The sequence below is a fragment of the Lissotriton vulgaris genome, chromosome 6 (assembly GCF_964263255.1).
Source record: "Lissotriton vulgaris chromosome 6, aLisVul1.2, whole genome shotgun sequence".
Lineage (NCBI taxonomy): Eukaryota > Metazoa > Chordata > Amphibia > Caudata > Salamandridae > Lissotriton > Lissotriton vulgaris.
Genome location: NC_141694.1, coordinates 255946153 through 255967483, shown reverse-complemented (window position 1 = coordinate 255967483; position 21331 = coordinate 255946153). Strand labels below are relative to the sequence as shown.

Genomic DNA, 21331 nt, shown 5'->3' with positions numbered 1-21331 from the left:
GAGAAACCCTACAACGCAATGCAAATGAAACCAGCAATAAGTCTCGTACAGATGTAACACTGGAATGTATCTCTTGTGCTCACGTTTATTGATTTGCGTGTTTCTGTGTAATGTGCTCACCATCACGGTGTGTGCGTGGACTGAGATGGGGAAAGGCACGGATGAGACCTGAGCCCCGACATGAGCGTGAGTGAGGGTGAAAGACACAGCTTAGCAGAGTAACATAGTGAAACGGAAAATGCTACAGCGCCCTTCGAGGAAGTTGTGAAAGACAGGGATGAACATTGCGGGAAAAAGAGTGAAAGAATTAGAATAAGAGAAAGAGATGGTCTGTATGAGAGAATAGCAGACCTGCCAGTAAGTGCCCGTGTGGGAGAGGGAAGTAGTAAGAGAGACTGGAAAATAGATAGACGGACTCAAATATATGCAGAGGAAGCGCTAGAATTCAATGTATTGCAAGCGAGAACCCACAAAATAACCATGCGGGTCACACACACACGCACAAATACACAACCAAACACAGAAACACACATGCAATATTTCACGCAGACAAAAATGCATAATAGTACAGTCACAGACATTTCGACCAACACACCATCTACCCAATTGTGACAGCAATGACATCTTCCTCGTACACACTATACAGGTACGTGCACACACACACATGCACGTGCATGTACAAACACCCACATTCTGACAGCCGGGCTACGGAGAACGGGAAGGGGTTGGAGCATTGTGAAGATGGACAGCAGGGTGGCAACAGCTCTTTTCGAACACTCGTGCTTGTGCTGGCATCCACCTTGCAGGAGCGAGCAATGGCGCGCAGGCCATCAATTTTCAAATAGTGCACGCGCCGCTGCTCACTCCCGCAAGGTGGATGCCAGCACAAGCACAAGTGCTTCAAAAGAGCTAACCAATTCCTAAAGGTCACTCCTAGAGCAGGGCTGTGCTCCAGGCAAGACCTAAAAAGGGACTTAAGTCAGCGTGCATAGGTAGCGCCTATATAGGCCCGTACACATCACACATAGCAACAGGCGCCACCTTCCAGCTTGCAAGAGACACTACTTCAAAGTTAGTGTGATGTACTCTTGTAGTGCTTGAAAGATCACTGGATTTTTTGTAAAATTGCTGAAATCCACCAAGGGACGTTCGAAAAATTAAAAAACTAATTTTATATTGAGGACAGGCAGGCGCCCAAGAGAAAGCGGCCCCCCATCTTGGTACAACAAACAGTGTAGAGTTGCAAAACATTATTAGGTCCTAGCAATAAGAAACCAAGACAGGGCCCTAATTCAGGCAGCACGGTGTGACCACAAACAGGCTCTCAACATAGCCAGAAAAGAGTGGGAACAGGGAAGGTGGGAGAGCCTCTTATCTGCTGCCAAGCAAAAGGACCATTGTGCTTTCTGGAATTTAATGTCCTTTGGTTCTAGGGAAGGACACTGTATTATAGCGACAAATATTGCAGCAGGCTACTGGGTTTGCACACTTCTCTGACCTGTATGGACAGGTGGGTGAAACCGCCATTTACTCAGCCAAATCATGGTGTTGTAACGTATCTAGGGCTCTAGTGTAATTTTCCCCATTCATGCCCTTAAATAGGTATAACTTGTCATATCCTTATATAGGAAAACAAAAGGGAAGTTGCTGCACTGTTCCTATGGAGAGTGAGGGAAGAGTTAACTGGCATGACCATAGATGTTAGAGTAACATCCTGGGGCATCCATTTTGTTGGATGTAATTGCCTCACACACCCCGAAGGATGTCATGCTTCATCATCGGCGGTTGCTCCTCGTCAGGGAGGCGGTGCAATCCCCGACGGGCTCACCTCAAAGAGGGGCTCTTTGGCGGAGATCTTTTTTCCAACAGCCTTATGGTGAGGTGGGGGTGTGTGGGCTGGGCTAGGTGTAATGGTGTGAGGGATATTAAAATGTAGCAAGGGGTACCGGAATTCAGTTTATTCTGGGGGTCCCCTGGCTGCAGTTAAAAAAGTGGGGTTAGCTCACTAGGTGTCAGCAGGTTAGGTCAGGTGACCCTAGATGAGACTAAAGGTGATGCTGGTCGACATGTTTCTCGCTGTGGGTCTAGTCACCGCGATTCATCAGGACCTTAATAAAGTGCAAAGAAAAACATGCTAGTGTCATGTGTGTTAATCGTTACCTCTGTGGGTACTCCTATGCCTAACGGTTAAGGATTAAATGCCACATGAGGGGTCGGCGGGACTGAACATCAGGGATGAGCCCAGGGTTTTAGCTCCATACTCTTGTGTCCGCGCAGTCAGACCTACCCTTCTCCGCCGATATCCTTATATAGTTCCGGCCCGAACTTGAAACGCGTCGGCAAATCCAGCAAGAGCTAATTACAACATTCAGCGTGGTTTAAAATAAAATTGCCTCATGCTTGTTCTCTTGTATAGAATTGGCTCTCTTCATGATAAATTTCTATGAAATGATTTAACATATTGCAAAACTGTGGCACTGCAATTTGTATTGTTTGTTGGATGTAACACTTGATGTTTTCTCTTAGTATAATTTGTAAGTGTTTTATGTCAAATGTGGATTAAGTAAGACTGTTTTCAACGTTTTTGTATTGTGTATTTCCTTTCTGCCATTCAAAAACTTCTTTTTAATAATCTCCCAAAAAAAAGGTACAAATAAATATACCAGACCAGGTTTAATGAAAGTGTTTATCTGGTCCTTATTCATAAACTCATTGAGTAAGAGGGCAAGCTTGTGTATGTAGAGTAATCAATAAGGCGCAACATTTAAATTCACGGTTTCTGAATGATTAGCGACCCCAGCCCCAAAGGAATAGATATAAATAGATCATTTGTGGACAATGCGCTATATCATGGAATCTGACTGACAAAACGGACCGTGAGTCGGGGTATTCTGATAGATGCTAATGAGTTCATGGCGACCATCTGTGCGTTTGTTTCTGTTGGTATATGGATGCCAGACGCAATCTGTTGATTTCAGCCGACGCGTCCTTCTGGTTCAGACCACACCCACTTTCTGAACTCAATGCTAATAGGTTCTAGTCTAATGTGCAAAACAAACCTTTCAAGCTAGTTTGTTAATATATTATTAATCCCTCTCTAATGTGTATCAGTGAGGCTCGTCTGTTAAGGCACATGTCCACTGCGGTTCTGCAGGTTTTATACGAGAAACGATTAAATTCGCTCAAAAAATTGTCTGTACTCTTTTCAAACACGTAAAAATTATTGTTCATTTTCACTGCTTTTCGTCGTAATATAAGCAATAATAGAAAACCTAGCTCAATTTAATATAAAAATCCCTTTTTTTAATAATAAAAATGTGCATTATTATCCTCAAATGTCTGAATAGTGTAAACGGTTCACGGCCCTTCTCTAAGAGGGATTGTACTTGGCTCGCTGAATTGAAGTACTGAGTCACACCAGGTGTTGTCCTTGGTTTGAGCACTGAGTCTCAGGCCACACAAAAAATAGTGCACTGTACAATTGGAGCATAGCGAGCATATATCGCACGCGCTACAATTAATTTAATAGTAGTTATTAATTCTATTGACCTTGGAAGGATGAAAGGCTGAATTAGCCTAGCCAGTATTAAATTATATAACCTGCAGGCCACTCCAGATGTCAGCAGCAAGTGCTTAACAACGTCGACCTCAAGGCCATGCAAAGGATTCTTAACGGAATGAGGACCCAGGAGACACTGACCGCTTCAGAGTTGTAACTATATCTTTTCCAGCCCAGCGAGGATGATGACACATTTGCGAGACACACGTCTCAGTGGTTCAGCCTGGAATTCATATCTCCACCCCTCCTACCCAACCCCAGCAGCGATGCGCGTGGACACACGTTTCCCTGCAGCACACGAGCAGCTGCCACTTTTTAAATATATATTTTACTTTGCTTGAGAAACAGGTTAATGGGGCTACTTGGACTAACGTCGCCTGTGCCACGCCATAATAACACCATTCGTCTGACCCACTGAGCCATGCTGTGGATCTAATGGCTTACAGTGTCAAACAAAGAAAGTCATTATCACAGCATGCCGACAGGCTCCCCATGCTGCTAACTAATAGCACCTCTCCCGGAAAGGACCTATAATTAACACAGCAGGTCTTCCAGAGAGGAGCACTCTAATTCAATGAACGCGCAAAAGCGGTTCATGTGAAGCACGTTCACAGACCAGAATCTACTCGTGGGAAGCGCGTTCACACAGTTTGCTACCTCTCACATTTTGTTTGCTTTCGATACTTGCACAAGTGTCACCACTGCCTACGTAACGTTTGTTCTTGTGTTTGAGCGTCCTCCATGTATGGCAGCAATATACCTCAACTTATACTTTGTACGCTTTTGCAACCTGCACACATGTCACTTTTTCCTCCGGTAATGCACCGTTTGCTACCACTTGTACTTTGTGCACTCACGATTGTCACTTTTGCCTCATGTAATGTAACTTTTGCAATTTTTTCACTTGTATTGTTCTCTTACATCAGTTCTGATCCTTTTGTAAAGCGCTCCAACACCTTTGGGTAAATTCCGCGCTATATTAAAACGCATAAATAAAGAAATAGAATAAAAAACACAAGAATACAATGGGCAGCTTGAATGGGGAGGGGTGAGAGAGACGGGCACGCATTGTGGGCGTGCACATTGCCGTGGTCTGCGGCTCGTGCCCAGTGGCGGCGCCTGCAGGCTTCACCGTGCTGAGGTCGGTGTTTGCTGCGCAGCTCGTGCGGCCTAGGGAGGGGGCCCCGGGACAGGGACACATGGCGTGCCTCGGTTTGCAGAGGACTCGGAGGTGGGAGCCGCAGAGGTATTGCTACTGTGGTCGGGGGTGCTGTGGGGGATGCCGGGGTGTACTGTAGTGGCGGAGGAAGAGCGCTTTGCTGCGCATTGATGGGTTGTCAACAGAGGCTGCAGTGTCGTAGAGAGGAATTTAAGAGGCTCTGCTGTTGGGATGCGGCGGTGGGGGGCTCATCCTCAGCGTGGGAGTGGTGGAGAGTGCCACCATTGCCTATGTAATGTTTGTTCTTGTATTTGAGTGTCCTCATTTATTGCAGTATTACACCGCTACTTGTAGTTTGTACGCTTTTGTAACCTGCACACATGTCAGTTTTCCCTCCTGTAATGCACCATTAGCTTTCTCTTGTAGTTTTTCTAATGTTCTCTTACATTAGTCCTGTTCCTTTTGTGAAGCGCTCTGACACCTTCGAAAAACGCATAAATGAAGTAATAAAGAAAATTAAATGGGGCGTGCTGGTGTGGAACGGGACGGTGGTGGGTGCGGAGATGGTCAGTGGCGCTTTCGGGCACCGGAGGTAAATGTAGAGTGAAGCTTCTGCCACATGGCGCCGCCCGCGCACTCTTTGTGGCCGACGCGTCTCACGTATGCGTCCACAAAGCAGAATCTGCAAGAATCTGCGCGTGCCATGGTCTGTCTCCCTTGAGAGGCATCTCAACAACAATAGGTCTCGAGAGCGAGACCTAAAAAGGGACCCTGTGAACAGATAATAACATCCTGTCTCCATTGCAGGCAGGGTTTAGGAAAGCCACAAGTACAGTTGATCAGGTGTTCCAACTCCTTGTGTTAATTTGGAAAATGGTCACCCTGGGAAGGAGGATGTCGTCTGCGCATCATATTTGTGGACCTTCACTCCGCCTTTAATCTAGTTCCTAGGTCAACTCTATGGCAGGTGTTGCAGGAGGTGGGGGTGCCAATTATCTACAAGATATCATAGCGAGGCTGCACAACAATAACTATGCACAGGTCAGATGCAGGAATGCGGGTGAGCTTACAAAGCCATTTTCAGCCAATAGAGGGGTTCATTCAGGGTTGCGTGCTTGTCCCCATGCCTTTCGCACTCTATATCAATAGCCCTATAAAGCACCTAGATCAGGGTGACAAGGATGCCCCTAAATTGGCAGACATAAGGATCCCTTCTTTCATGTTTTCCAACGATACCATCCTAATTTCCAAATCACCAATGGGGCTCTAAACACTACTGTACCACTTTTAAGATTTTTGCATAGCACAGGGCCTTGAAATTAACGTGGCCAAAACCAAGTTTATGGTAATCAATACAGGTCACACAACTGGGGCAAATCAGACATTGGCAGGAAAATCTTTGGAGAGAGTGCAGCATTCACTATCTGGGCATCACAGTAACAGAGCAGGGCGGGTGGCAGGCATACATCATGCAGCGCAGATTAACAGTGAGCAAGTAGCAGGGAGCATTACAAAGCTGACCTGTAACTCTGAGTTCCAACCGGCACGCCCGGCACTACAGGTCTACCACCATCGACCCCTACGGACAGCCACTTAAAGTGCAGAACTATGGGGCCATCTAGAGGTCCCCTCACTAGAATTGGTGTAAACCCGATTTATGCAAACACTAGTGGGTATCCCGATAAGTACTCATTCATTTCCACTTAGGCTTGATTTGGGGTTGAGACCTCTCTCGGATAAAGTTAGTCTCTGCCCAATACTCTTTTGGAGGAGGATCTGGGCTACCCAGGAGCTCCATACATACCGAGATGGATTAAAAGAAATACTTTGGCTGGTGGGATCAATACACCTTGGATTAAGTACATTAAAGTCACCCTGTGGTAGATCGGGCTACTACCACCACTGTGGAGTGCCCCAAGAGAGGCAAGATCAGTTTTCAAGAATAATATCAAATTAGCATACTGGCAGCATCAAGAGTCTTTAAAACACTCCAATGTGTAGAACAGCCCCCTGACCAATGCCTTCCTCTCAATTAAAAGGCTCATTCATCAGAGAAGATTTCATGGATCAGATCAACACCCCCAACCCACGGCCACCCTCCCAAGCAAGGCGTTTATTCCTGCTATTATGCTATGGTACCCTGCCCTTCAATTCATTTACCATGAAATGGGTTAAATCGCCTCCGATAGATGAGCAGCTGTGCCCAGGTTGTGGGTCCTCTAAGGAGTCTCTAAACCAGGTAATGCTATTCTGTCCAGTCTACCTAACTAATAGGTGTTTTTGGATCCTACCTCTCTGCCGAAATTTACAGATTAGAGAATAGAAGTCTGCTCCAAGGATATTAAAAATGGACTGTAGTAAACCGTTGGTTTTTGCACTCCCCTCCTACTTGTTGGCTATGTGGATAACAAGGGCTAAATTTAGGGCCTTAAATGGCTAAATATCTGGTGCAATTTTACTAATGAGCGCACACGTACAGAAAGTGCATTTTAATGTTTTATTAATTCTGAGTTCTTATTCTCTGTCCACAAGACAGTTTTTGATATTGTTTTTAGCCACATTTACTTCTGGACCATGTATCTATTGCATTATGATTATCAATGTTTTACCATGCTTATGTATTTGCTTTTATGGCCTTGAGCCAAAATAAGGCTTGTATGAGTGATTACTGGAAGTCTATCAGAACTGGACTTTCTGATCAGACTTAGATAGTATCTCTAAGAGGAAATCCTCTTCCTTGTGGAGGCGGTGCATTTCCACCTTGTTAAATTTGGATGCTCATTGGATCACCTTGTGATATTCCGCAGTATCGTCTGGGAGCTGATACTTAGATCTGTGTCTTAAGGGGTATGGAAATCGTAGTAGATTCCTGCTCCTGGGAGATTTTAACATACACATGGATGTTCCTACAGCCCCGGGGGTCAGGGACCTGGGTGAACTATGCGCCTTAGCACAGCTCAGGACACAGGGTCAGGATACTACTCATCTCGGAGGGCACTGCCTTGATCTAGTTTACACCAATTTCAGTATCACATCCGACACCCCTCGTCCAGGTACATGGTCGGACCACTTCCTGGTAGGCTTCTCCTGGGACACCGACAGGACGCGGGCCTCAGCCATAGAGCAGCTGGTCCCCCTTCCCAGGAAAATTAGTATTCCAGCTTTAGCAGCATCCCTATCTCATACCCTTCCGGAAAAGTCAGGAAATCTAGAAGAAGCGGTTGAGAATTTCTCGTCATGGATTACATCCTCGGTTAATCTACTCCCTCAGCCCAAAGTTACAAAAAGGCCCAGAATCTCTCCTTCCTCTCCCTGGTACACGGAACAACTTAAAATCTTAAAAATAGGCTGTAAGGAGAAAGAAAAAATCTGGAGGCGAGAATACTGCCTATTAGCTAAGGCGGAACTTCAAGCAGCTCAAAAAGTCTACTACGCTGCAATTAAGACGGCTAAGGGAGTTTACTATGCAGATAGGATTCAAAAGGCCAAAAACAACAGTTGTGAAATTTTCTCCATCGTTAAAAGTTTCACGTCTCCAGTGGCAGAAACTCAGGAGGCCCCTATATCTGAGGGCTGGTGTGAGGAACTGTCCACTTACTTTATAGAAAAGATAAAGAAAATTCAAGAGAGCCTTAAGCCCATGGACTCTGTTCATTCCATATCAGTTCAGGAGGCCCGTGAACAAACCGACTCTCTTCAACTTTGTATTCCAACTAATGGCATAATGCCGAAAGACACATTGTGTTCTTTCAAAAAAGTTGAAGAAAAGGACGTTTTGGCCATCCTTAAAGCACTGAAATCTGGGTTGCCTGCCGATCCTTGCCCCGCTAGAGTTTTGAGTGGAGTGGCGGAGATTATTGCTCCTACAGTAACTGATCTAGTTAATGACTCTTTACAAACCGGTACTGTACCGCTCCAGTGGAAACAAGCAAAACTCCTCCCACTGATTAAAAAACCCTCAGCAGACCCTTTGATTGCTTCCAATTATAGACCTATGTCCCTTCTCCCGGCCCTAGCCAAGGTCTGTGAGAAGGCTGTGTTTCGACAGCTAGAAAAATGTGTGGAAATTACGGAGGCTTTACATCCTGCCCAGTCCGGGTTCCGCTCCTCATTCAGTACTGAGACCGCGCTCGTGGAAGTTACCGAGGCCATTAGGGAATGTCTGGACGGAGGCGGCAGAGCCGCTCTAATTTTATTGGACCTCTCTGCCGCGTTTGACACGGTTCCCCACGTCCAGCTTCTCTCCAGGTTGGAGGATATTGGCATCTCGGGCGTGGTTCTCAGCTGGGTCGAATCCTTTCTTACGAACCGGTTCCAACAAATCTGGCTCCCCCCTATCATTCCTCGAATAGCAGGGTAGATACAGGAGTTCCACAAGGGTCGACTTTGAGCCCCCTTCTTTTTAATGTGTATTTGACGCCCCTTATCTATCTTGCTGAGAGTTTGGGTGCGAAAACAATGGCTTACGCCGACGACACCCAACTCCTCTTTACTTGGGACAAGAACAATCTTGATACAGAAAGAGTCCAACAGTGCTTGTCCTCAGTGTTTGCTTGGCTTGCCCGGGCTTGTCTCAAATGCAACGAGGACAAGTCAGAGATTCTCCTGTATGGCCACTTTCCAATGGCCAATAAAGAATCTATTTGGCCCAGGGGACTGCCGTGTCCAACTGAGAATAGTGGGGTTGCAAAAAATCTAGGGATCTGGTTCGGAGCTGATTTATGCTTCCGAGACCAAATCACGCGACTGGCGGGACCTTGCTACGGAACCCTTACCTCTCTCCGTAAGTTCTTTCCCCTTCTCCCCCAAGAGGCAAAGGAAACAGTAGCCAGAGCACTTATCCTGTCGCGTCTGGATTACGCCAATGCCCTTTATATAGGTGCACCAGACTTTCTGCTCCACAAATTGCAAGTGGTCCAGAACGCGACAGTAAGGCTTCTGTTCAATATTCCCAGGAGTCTTAGTGTACGCAAGCAGCTCTCAGAGATGCACTGGCTTCCAGTAAGGCAGAGAATATGTTTTAAATCCTGACATTGGCTTTTAAAGCTTTACACGGCCCATGTCCGTCCTATCTAAGAGACAGATTTGCTTTTTACTATCCTCCTCGGCAACTGCGATCTGCCACCCTGAGACATCTGGTCATCCCCAGATTTAAGAAAGTCCGCCTAGGGGGAAAATCCTTGGCGGTTAGAGCTGCTCAGATGTGGAACAATCTTCCCGACCCCATCAGACATATGACAAGCCTCACATACTTCAAAAAACACCTAAAAACGTATCTCTTCAGACAATCCATGTAGTCCATTTGCTTTTATACTAGCCGCCATTTGAATCTGCTCTCGCGCCAGGACAGTCTTGACTAGCAGTGCGCGTTACAAGAAGCCATATAACATAACATAACATAGTTATCTCATGGGTAGTCTATGGCCCCCTGGGTCAAGAGGGTCCTCATAAGGGTCAGCAGGACTAAATATGAGTGGTGTGAAAAAGGAGGTGCAGGTGGAAGAGATGGGGGGTGGAGGTGGAATATAGTGGAGAGGGCTGGCGCCCTATCTCTATCCTTCTTAGGTCCTGGAAGCAAGTTCCTCCTCAAAGATGAGTCTCAGTGGCTTTCAGCAGAGGTGGCTTCGGTGAAATCTTCCTAGTCTGAGAATGAATGAAGTGTCTCTTTTGCTTTTCATCCATCTCTTACTGTAGTCGCTGGAGGATTGTCTGTTCCGAGTCAACGGAACAGGTCGTCAATGGAGTTTGGCGATGGTCTCGGAGTCGAGGGTAGCTTTAGTGCTGGCATCAAAAGGGCCTTCAGCTTTAAAGGAAGTTAAGGGATATGAAGGATCCTGGGGATAAACAGCCATGGATGGTCAATGCCCTTGGGTGGGAGCTTTTTCGGTTCCAAGGCCTTTGGTCCCCCTAGAAGTTTGATGTCTTTGCCACAGGGCTCAATGACCTTTCTGTGAGGTCTCTTCAGAGGGTGTGGGTGAGAGTATGGGTGAGAGTATGTGTGAGAGTATATGAGAGAGAGTGTGTGTATGTGGGTATTTATGAGAGTGTGTGTGTGTGTGTGTGTGCGTGTGTGTGTGTGTGTGTGTTTATGAGTGTGAGCATGTGTATGTGTGTTTATGAGTGTGTGTGTGTCTGTGCGAGTGCACGTGCACATGTGTGTGTGTGCGCATGTCTGTGTGAACCATACTCACGACCCTGGATGAGGTCTTCATTCAAGGGCTGCTGGTTGCGGAGGTCCTGGTCTGAGCCAATGGGAAACACCAATTCTCACCTGGGTGGCAGTTTGTAGGGCGAAATGCCAACACCTTCCTCGATATTGAAAGGCGCTTGTTCTCAGAATATGTTGGGCACATCGTCGGATGATTGCTGATCCATTTTCTGACATGTCCAATGCCACTACTGTCAGTATTGTTGGGTCTTCTTCAACTAAAAGGTTGAGCAGGCTTCATACACTGTGTAGTCGTGGTCAGAGGAGAGGCAGAGGTTACAGACCATCACGGTTGAACCAACGGAACTTCACATGGCACTAGGGACAGTTCTGGAAGGGCACCAGTTCCATCACCCTGTGTGAATTCTCTATAAAGATGTTGTCAAGCTTGGTGGGGAACGTGTCCCACAAGAGGACCACCGAGCATCCTGTGACTTAAAAGCCTTTTTTCAAAGAAAAAAAACCAACTTGCAAACATCTGATTCCAACACTAGGTGACAGGAGTATGCAAAGTATGTAAATCTACAACAGGAGCATACTCCTAATATAATGTTCCAGTTAGTCTGTTCTCCCTTAAGGTTGAGAATAGCAGCATAAAATATGTTGTATATCAATAGGGCATCTTCTATGCAACATACCTCTAGTATTGGTATAGACATTCAGTCTTTGATTTAATTTGTAATGCTTGTTCCTCATTCCTTAGTTGTATTTCTTGTGGTACCTGTTTTTGTGTTTATTAGATTCTTTCAAGGAGTGTCATCTGAGGAGTTGAGGTTGCTAGTTTAAGAGTTGAGCATAACAGGGGCCATAGTGCGTTACAAGTATTAATCCCTGTTTCTATGTCTTTCCATACAGATAGTTTATGGCTTCTCTTGCTAGGGTTTACAACATTGGTTTAGGTTGATACACCTGTTTTTTCCCCCATACAAATGCGCAATGCCCGTTAAGTAGATGAGAGAGAACTTCATTCATCTCTCAGAATTCTGATGGAGGTCTGACCATTGCTGCATATCTTGATACTATCTCCCAAAACAAGCCCTTGGCTATATAGACCAACAGGTTCTGCATCCATGTCTTAAAATGAGAGAATGCTCACTCACTGGAGATGTGCCACACGCCATCTCTGTTTTTCAAAATTGCTAGAAAGACTGTACTCTTCCATTAATTTCCAATGGCCTAATTCACTGGCATTGCTGGAAACTAAGTTTTACGGAGATCCATAGGAAACCATTTTGTTGCTGTACATTTAGCATTGTGACTCATACAATCAAAACTGATTAAATGTTATGCTTGTGGGTATACATTTTGAAATATTAACATTTGCTAACCCCAGCGGATTTCCTGTATTCGAAAGCTGATTATTAGAGCACTGTGTGTGGATTTAAGGCACATTCCAGTAGAAGCTGGTAAACACCAATAAATGTAAATATTTGGGTACTGATGTACCACATGCAAGTGATTTCCCACCCTGGAAATGCATGCACCATATTGAATATGCTACTTACCAGTATGCATCTGTTCTTGGCATGTAGGGCTGCTGACATTCATATCTGTGCATAGATCGCCGCCTAGTGTTGGGTTCGGATGATTACACATTGTTGTCCTGGAAGAGTCTTCGAAGTATCACGAGATAGGTGGCTCCTCCCCTGGACTACAGTGCGGATGGGCATCCTCTCCATCCTCAGATTGTTTTTCGCCATTGTGGCAGAGATGGAGTGTAATACAGTGAGTGATGTCCATGCTACATAGTAATTCTGAATGCTACAGCTGCTACAGGCGCCGGGGAGGAGGGTGGGCGATATGAATGTCAGCAGCCCTACATGCCAAGAACAGATGCATATTGGTAAGTAGCATATTCGGTTTGAGGCATGTGGGTTGCTGAATTCATATCTGTGCATAGATTACATAGCAGTCCCTCCTGTTAGCGGCAGCTGCCCGAGCCAGCTGCAGCAGTCTGAAAAAGAGTTTTGAGAACAGCCTGTCCTACAGCTGCCTGCTGTTTAGAATGCACATCTACGCAGTAGTGTTTCGTAAATGTATGTGTGGTGGACCAAGTGGCTGCCTTACATATCTCTTATAAAGGAATATTCCCCAGGAAAGCCATGGACGCTCCTAACTTACGTGTGGAGTGTGCTCGTGGTGGAATGGTTAGTGTGCGTTTAGCCTTAGCATAGCAAATCTGTATACACTTAATGATCCACCGGGCTATCCCTGCTTTGGGAATGGGGTTGCCTTTGTGTTGTGGAAAAAATGCAACAAAAAGCTGTTTTGTTTTTCTGAAATCCTTTGTTCTGTCAATATAGTACATTAGAGCCCTTTTGACATCTAACGTGTGTAGGGATCTCTCCGCAACATTTTCTGGATTAGGAAAGAAAACTGGCAGTTCTATGGTCTGGTTCATGTGGAACTGCGAAATCACCTTAGGCATAAATGTAGGGTTGGTGCGTAATACAACCCTATTTGCGTGGACCTGTATGAATGGCTCTTGAATGGTTAGTGCCTGGAGTTCACTAACTCTCCTCAGTGAGGTAATGGCTACTAGGAAAGCAACTTTCCAGGTCAGAAATTGAATCTCACAAGAGTGTAGAGGTTCAAAAGGTGGTCCCATCAATCTGGTGAGGACCACATTCAGGTTCCAGACTGGTGACGGTGGGTGTCTGGGAGGGATAACTCTTTTAAGTCCTTCCAGAAAAGCTTTAATGGCAGGCACTCTGAATAATAAGAGGTGCTGCCTGTTCTGAAGATAGGCTGCTATGGCGGATAAATGTATACGAATGGAACTGTACGCTAGATTACATCTGTATAAATGCAACAAATAACAGATAATGGTTTGAATAGATTCATCCAGTGGGTTAATGTCATTGTTGGTACAATATATGACAAACCTTTTCCATTTAGCCGCATAGCATGCTCTGGTTGTGGGCCGTCTTGCCTCCTTGATGATATTCATACATTCTGGCGGCAAGCTGAGGTAGCCAAATTCTAGGACTTCAGGAGCCAGATCGCCAGGTTGAGCTATTGCGGATCTGGATGCTGAATGTCGCCATGGCTCTGCGTCAAAAGCCTGGGTTTGAGGCGTAGCCTTTGATGCGGTACCAGGGATAGTTCTAGAAACGTGGTGTACCATGGTTGGCGTGCCCACATTGGAGCAACCAGGATGAGGGTCATCGAGTGTTGCCGTAGTTTGCGTGCCACCAGCGGTATCAAAGGTGCTGGGGGAAAAGCGTACGCAAATTTGCCTGACCAGTTCATCCATATCGCATTGCCCTACGACTGTGGATGTGGGAACCTGCTTGCGAAGCTTTGCCATTTTGCGCTTTCCCTTGCGGCGAACAGGTCTATCTGTGGATGACCCCACTGCTGGAAGTACTGTTGGAGCACTGATGGATGTATCTCCCACTCGTGCATCTGGTGGCTGTGTCTGCTGAGCAGATCCTGTCCTTGCCCGGGAGGTGTTCCGCCATGAGGAAGATGTTCCTTTGAATGACCCACTTCCACATGCTCTGAGCCAGATGAGACAACTGTGGAGAGTGTGTTCCTCCCTGCTTCTGTATGTAGTACATGGCAGTCATGGTGCCCGTCCGGATCAACACGACCTTGTTCCACAAGTGTACCTTGAAAGCTTTCATCGCCATGAAGATTGCCATCAGTTCCAGAAGGTTGATGTGCATCTTCTTTTGCTATGCTGTCCATAGTCCCTGCACTGTGTAGTGGAGCACATGAGCTCCCCATCCCTGGAGAGACGCGTCCGCCGTCAGTACAATTTGTGGCACAGGCTCTTGCAACGGTCGGCCCTTGCAAAGGTTTTGTGGGTTCCACCAATGCAGAGAGTTGAATGCCCGACCGCTCACCAACACTAGGTCTTTTAACTGTCCTTGAGCCTGATTCCACTGACCTGCTAAGCACTCCTGAAGCGGACGCATGTGTAGTCTCGCGTGCGGGACTATGAAAATGCAGGAGGCCATTATGCCTATCAACTGCATGAACACTTTCGCTGGAAGCGACTGTTAAGGTCTGAATTTTTGTATCAGCAATTGCATGCTGTTTATTCTCGCTGAATTTGGCTAAGCTTTGGCTGCCAGAGTGTTTATTGTCGCACCCAGGTACTGTCACACGTGGGCGGGCTGAAGATGTGACTTCGGATAATTCAGTGAGAATCCCAGACTGTGAAGATGAATGGTGTGGGACATGTGGCTGGCACACTGCTGGGCCGTCTTTGCTTGAATAAGCCAGTCGTCCAGATAAGGGTAGACATGTATGTGCTGTCTCCTGAGGTGTGCTGCTACTGTCGCCAGGCACTTTGTGAACACCCTGGGTGCCGTTGTTACTCCGAAAGGGAGGACTTTGAACTGATAATGTTGATGTTGAATAGTGAACCTGAGATACTGTCTGTGTGATGAGTGTATGGGTATATGGAAATATGCATCTTTTAGATACAGTGTTGCGAGGAAGTCTCCCTGACTGAGTAACGGCAGAACTTGCTGTAAGGTGAGCATATGAAAATGCTCCGACAGAATGTAACTGTTTAGAGGCCTGAGGTCCAGTATAGGTCTGAGCGACCCGTCCTTTTTGGGTATATACCCGTACTGTACAATGTCTCTCACCCACCTGTCTGTGGTGATGGACTTCCAGACTGGCAGGAACTGTTGTAGTCTCCCCCTGACAGGTGTTATATGGCCAGGGGGGGGCAGTGACAGGGCGTCACTGTTTGGTATTGGCAGAGGATCTGGAACTGTTGTTTCCTCTGCCTCTGCCCTTGATGTTGTTTCCACGATATCCACCCCGGTTGTTCTTATTGTAGGTGGATTGTGTACCTCCCTTATTGTATTGTGTCTGTTGTGTTGACTGGCCTCTTGAGGGGCCCCTAGTACTGGAGCGACGAAAGGAGCCACCCCGAAACTGCTGTGACTGCAGAGCCCCCATAGACTTTGCAGTCTCTGTGTCTTTTTTAATTTTTTCACGGGTGGGGTCAACCTCAGGTCCGAATAGGAAGTCTGGATTAACTGGCTGATTGAGGATAGAAGTTTGTTGTAATTCAGGTTTGAATCCTGAGATTCTCAACCAGGCGTGTCTCCTTAACATAACGCTAGTGTTGATGGCCCTGGCTGCAGTGTCAGCTGCATCTAGAGCGCACTTGATGGAAGCATTGGTTATCAGTTTCCCCTCCTGGATGAGTAGTTCTGCCCCCTCCTTGTACTGATCAGGTAGGTGTTGCAACAGTGTCTCAAGGGTATCATAATGGGACCTGTCATATCTGGCCAAGAGTGCCTGAGTGTTGGCAATGCGCCAGATGTTAGCCGCCTGCGCAGCCACTCTTTTTCCTGAAGTTTCCATAACTTTTGACTCTTTGTCAGGAGGAGGAGCATCACCTGTAGTCTGGGAGTTTGCTCTCTTACGTGCATTAGAAACAACCAATGAATCCAATGGCAACTGTCCCCTTATATAAGTAGGGTCCGCAGGGGCCGGTCTATATTTCTTCTCAATCCTTGGGTTTAACACCCTGGCTCTAGTGGGGACTTTAAAAATGTCACCAGCATGCTTAAGGACCCCTTTTTGCATGGGTAGGGTTTTGACTGCCCTTTCTGAAGTGGAAAAGGTGTCGACCAGAAAGTCTTCATCCACAGGGTCAGCATGTAGCTCGACGTCATGATTACTGGCTGCCCTTTCAATAAGGGCGTTAAAGGCAGTTGTGTCCTCAGTAGGAGATGTTTTCACACTGTACACAAGAGTGTCAGGGCCAGTCTGCGGATCCCTTGAGTCAGCAGGGTCCGCCCATGGTTGGGCTTGATCATCGGGATCAGTGTCCACATGATAGAGGCCATCCTCATGTTCATCATCCCCTGCATCCACATCTGAGTATGTTGGGGGAAAATGTTGAGGTTCCTGTCCATAGTGATGGAGAGGTTCCACAAGAACTGGAGATGTTGTTGAAACTCTCTTCTTCTTCAAGGGAATCTTATATGATTCCATGGGTGTTTCTGGCATTAATTTTTTTTGTATATGGACAGTCTACCAGTTTCCGAGTCGATGAATTGCCTCGGCTCCTGGTCTTCAGGCTCTTCTGCAGCCTCCATTTCCGCCGACGCTTGTTTAGTGGCGCCGATAGCTTGTTTCGGCTCGAACATCTTCAGGCGCACCGAGGTTGGGAACCCGAATTTTTATAGGTGTCGACGCGGTCTGAACTTGTCCGACCAGCTTCGGGGCCTTCTATGGTCCGACCGCTGTAGCCTTATCCTTGATGCGTTGGAGTGACTCTGACACTTCCTTGGCTATGAATGGACTGGGGCGCGTCGACTCGACAGGGTCCTTGGAGCCAGTCTTCGACTTGTCCGTAGGCCTCGACCGAGGATCGATCCCGTCTTTCGGTTTGAGCCTTTTGTGTGAATCGACTCCCTTCGGCGCCGGCCTTGGTGGTTCGACGGCCTTGACCTTGGTATTCGGTGCCCCAACCATCGGCTCGATGACCTTCTTGAGCTTTCCGGCATCGACGGCCATTTTCTTTTTCTTCGGCTCCGAGGGGTTTGAGGCCTTGGAGCCGACCAGAGTCACTTGCACTTTCGGTTTCGGTTTTGGCAATGATGCTGTCGGTTTAGATTTCTTTGTATCGACCGATGGCGGTTTCGAAACCGAAGGCTCTTTAGAAATGTTCGAAGCCGGGCCTTTATGCGGGGCTGTAGAACTAGACTGTAGATCTTGGGTAAGGCCTAGTGGCGATCCCTCGACCTGAGCCTATTGAGTGCGTTATCGTCGGCCCCCTTATAGCCGGTTGGGCCTAGCTCTTCGCCTGAGCTATCTGCTACGGCCCCAAGGGCCTCCACGTCGTCTCCTACCTCATCGACGAAGTTTTCGTCTTCTTCTTGCACCTCTTTGTCTTCGGCGTCATACTCGGAGTCATGGCCCGAAGCCGGATCAGAGCAGTATTCCTGATTCTCCAGATCAACGACCTCTTCGTCTTCGGTCCAAAAGATGTTCACGGGAACAGGCGCCGACTTCTTTGACTCCAATCGAGCCGCGCGTCGAATCTTAAGAGTTTTCTTCGACCTGAACCGGGCACAGGCCATACAGTTGGCTTCGTTGTGGTCTGGGGACAGGCACTTGTTGCACACCGGGTGGACATCGATGTGCGGGTATTTAGCATTGCAAAGGGGACACCTCTTGAATGGACTTCTTTCCATTAGAGATCGAAGATCGGGTCGAGTGTGGAAAGAAAAACCTGTTGAGTCCTCGATGTCCTCTCGAAAAAAAGGCACTGATACCGAACGAAACGATACCGACGCTGTCGAAAGCCTTTTGGCTTTGTATAAAGTTTTCCTAACTTGAGCTAAGATAGTAACATCCGAACCCAATGGCGGAAAAAAACAGTCTGAGGATGGAGAGGATGCCCATGCGCACTGTAGTCCAGTGGAGGAGCCACCTATCCTATCTCGTGATACTTCGAAGACTCTTCCAGGACAACAATGTGCAATCATCCGGACCCAACACTAGGCGGCGATCTATGCACAGATATGAATTCAGCAGCCCACATGCCTCGAACTTAATCAGGGCACAGAGGATGGAGCTTTTTCTTGAGAAATATATTGACTTTATGAAGAAAAAAATGCATGTGCTACTGCATATTTGCACATCATTTTACTCAGGCAGAAATGTACAACTTGTGAAATGTGTAGATGCATTCACAGTGTGCATTGTGTATAAGGCTTCTGATGGGATTCTTTGTAAAGTTGTGTGCTACAAATGGAAAGAAAGACAATAATGAGGGTATAATATTAAGAAACCGGCAATTAAAACACAAAGCAGTAGGTAAATTCACTAGTAGCACATTATTGCTTAAATGCATACCTGTGCACTCAGTAGAACAAATGTGAAAAATCAAAAGCAGTAGTGTGCCTAACAATATATAGATATTCATTATGTGTTGTTAACATACACTTACCAATATCGATGTATTTAGAATCCAAGGGAGTTCCAATAGAATTACAAAGCACCAGTGCGTACTGAAATAAAAGTACAAAATGTTACTGAGATTGTTTGTATCTACATCCAGTCTATCTTTATGTTTCTCCAAGGCGTGGTCAATTTTCATATATTTTAGGCGTAAGTCCATGATGTGCGGATTTATGCAATTTTAGTTGCTTTGGGATTTAGCAATGGTAATTTGATAAATAAGGTCACTAGTGATTTCATGTGAACTGCATTGGAATGGGCAATAGGTTGTTCAAGCCACCATAAATGGGGAATTTCTGTGGTCCATAGGCTCTAGATTATAACAGCCTTTAATCTGAGGTTTCTGTATAGTTAGTTTTCTAGAGGTCTTTTGTCATGAATTATTTCTAATCTGATTGAAGAACCACAACTTTCCTTTAATAAAGGTTTTCGCAGATTTTTTTCTGGCTTACTTTTCATATACATTGACCATTGACAACAAAAGAACTAGACACGCATGGCCTTTAACACATACTGGTTGGATTCCACAAAGCTCTGCGCCCAGTCCCATGCTCCCTGGACCTACTGTGCACTGCCTTCAGCCATATACTGCAGGAACTGGGAAGAGAGTGCGGCCTTGGTTTATGCCCTTTTGGCCAGTTTCTTCTCTTCGCCAAGTTCCTATCCTCCCAGATTCAACTGCACAAGCTTTGCACAAGTAAGGCAGGCACTGGGTGTAGGGTATCGTCTATGACCACATCCTGTGACCCAAATCTGCTTTGTCCAGGCCTTGGTGGGTACAAGTGCTGGCATGGGAAAAGAGAGCAGTACATGGCTTTCACCTACATCCGCGCGATTATTAATAGGGAGTCGGATGTTTCCACAAAGGCATGTAAAAGTAAGTAAATGGGTACCGCTGTTGTACCGCTTCCCATATTCAAATGCTTTTCTGAATTGTCCCCTACCATATTTTGTCAAGAGTTTATTTATTTAGTGCTCTTTATAGCCCTTCCGGACCAAAAGACATTAGGGCACTTTACATGTAACTGACATTCCAATAAATAGTAGCAAAAACATTTGAAACAGAGTATTAATAAATTAGGTGAAAATGGCAGGAATCACAGATTTCTACTATTGGTGTAATTTTCTACTTTGTAAATCAAATCAATTTTAGTTAATGGGCATTAGTTCAGGAACAGATGGAAACACATATTTTATTTGTTTTCTGAAGGTAATAAGTGTGGCAATCATCCTCAAAAGACAGGGGCTTTCTAAAAGCTGCAGCAGTGAAGGACTGCTTCTGGGTTATTTATTTATGCCATTTGTAAAGCACAACTGTCACCGGACTGGTATCGTGGCCCTGAGGCAAGTGGGTAGGTACTACTGCTAACATATAGCCACAGCAGCGGTCCGTGCAGAAAACAGCAGTGGGGCCCCATGGGCAGGGATTTCGAGGGACGAAAGGAAATTAATTAATTAATGTTCCCTCTGCATCGTCCCTCGAAATCCCCCCAACGCTCCACCACTGTTACCTGCATGGACCGCAGTTGTATAGCCATCCAGGGTAATACGTTGGCAAAGTTTATTTAGGGAAACTCCATGTCTTTAGAGCTTTCCTAAACTGCAACACGGCAGTTGAGGGTCGAAGAGATGGCGGCAGCTTGATCCATAGTTGGGCCACTTTGACCGAGAAGGGCCGGCCCCCTTACCTTGCCTCCAAAAAAATATTAATGCAGACCAAGTATCGGTGCTAGAGAGGGATGTCGTCTCGGGGTATACCCCTTCAGTCGTCTCGGGTTATACCCCTTCAAGCTTCTTCTGGTGATGGATATTCTGAATTAATGTCAAGTTAAACAGCATTTCAGCTTTGGAGGTCTTTTAGAGCATCACTTATCTGAAACAAATCTTCTTCATAAGAGGCCTGTTGAATGAGTTACCCTCATAACTCAGGCAGGCGGGACATTTGGGCTTATTGCAATATCTTTCCTGCTGCCTGGGACTTTGTTTTCTGTTACTTGATTCTTCGGGTTTGGCATCATTCTGCAATTCATGACTATGTATCTGACTTAGGGTTTGGTGGATACGCCGTCACAAACATGAAGGATAACCTGATTGCCATATTACAAGCGCATTATATCCAATGGCACTTGTAATATGGCGGACGGAATGTTTGTGACAGAGCTTTCATCTATCAAATGCCCTGTACAGTGGCACAAGGTCACGATTTTGAGTACAGGAAGGAGACTGGCATCTATGTCTCAGTCTCTCCCAAGTCATGGCAATCCCTAACATTCAATAAAAATCATGTACTTCACTTTGGGAAATGTGAAAGATTTCTTAGATGTGGGTGAAGGCAACTGACCCACCAAACAGCGACTGAAGGTGAAGCAGGGCACACTTTACCCATGGAAGACTTGGCTAGTAGCAAATGCCTCAAATGTTCAAGTGTAAATTTAAGTCTATGTGGAACTTCCTTATGCTG

The 21331-nt window shown here is 46.2% G+C and overlaps 1 protein-coding gene across 1 annotated transcript in view; it reads right to left on the bottom strand.

Annotated features, from left to right (window-relative positions):
- WDR35 (WD repeat domain 35) overlaps positions 1 to 21331 on the bottom strand; it is a 531383-nt gene that overhangs the window by 391321 nt on the left and 118731 nt on the right. Inside the window, exon 12 of the mRNA XM_086926288.1 lies at positions 18860 to 18920. Coding sequence (XP_086782414.1) covers positions 18860 to 18920 — 61 coding nt within the window. The remainder of the gene's footprint in view (positions 1 to 18859; positions 18921 to 21331) is intronic.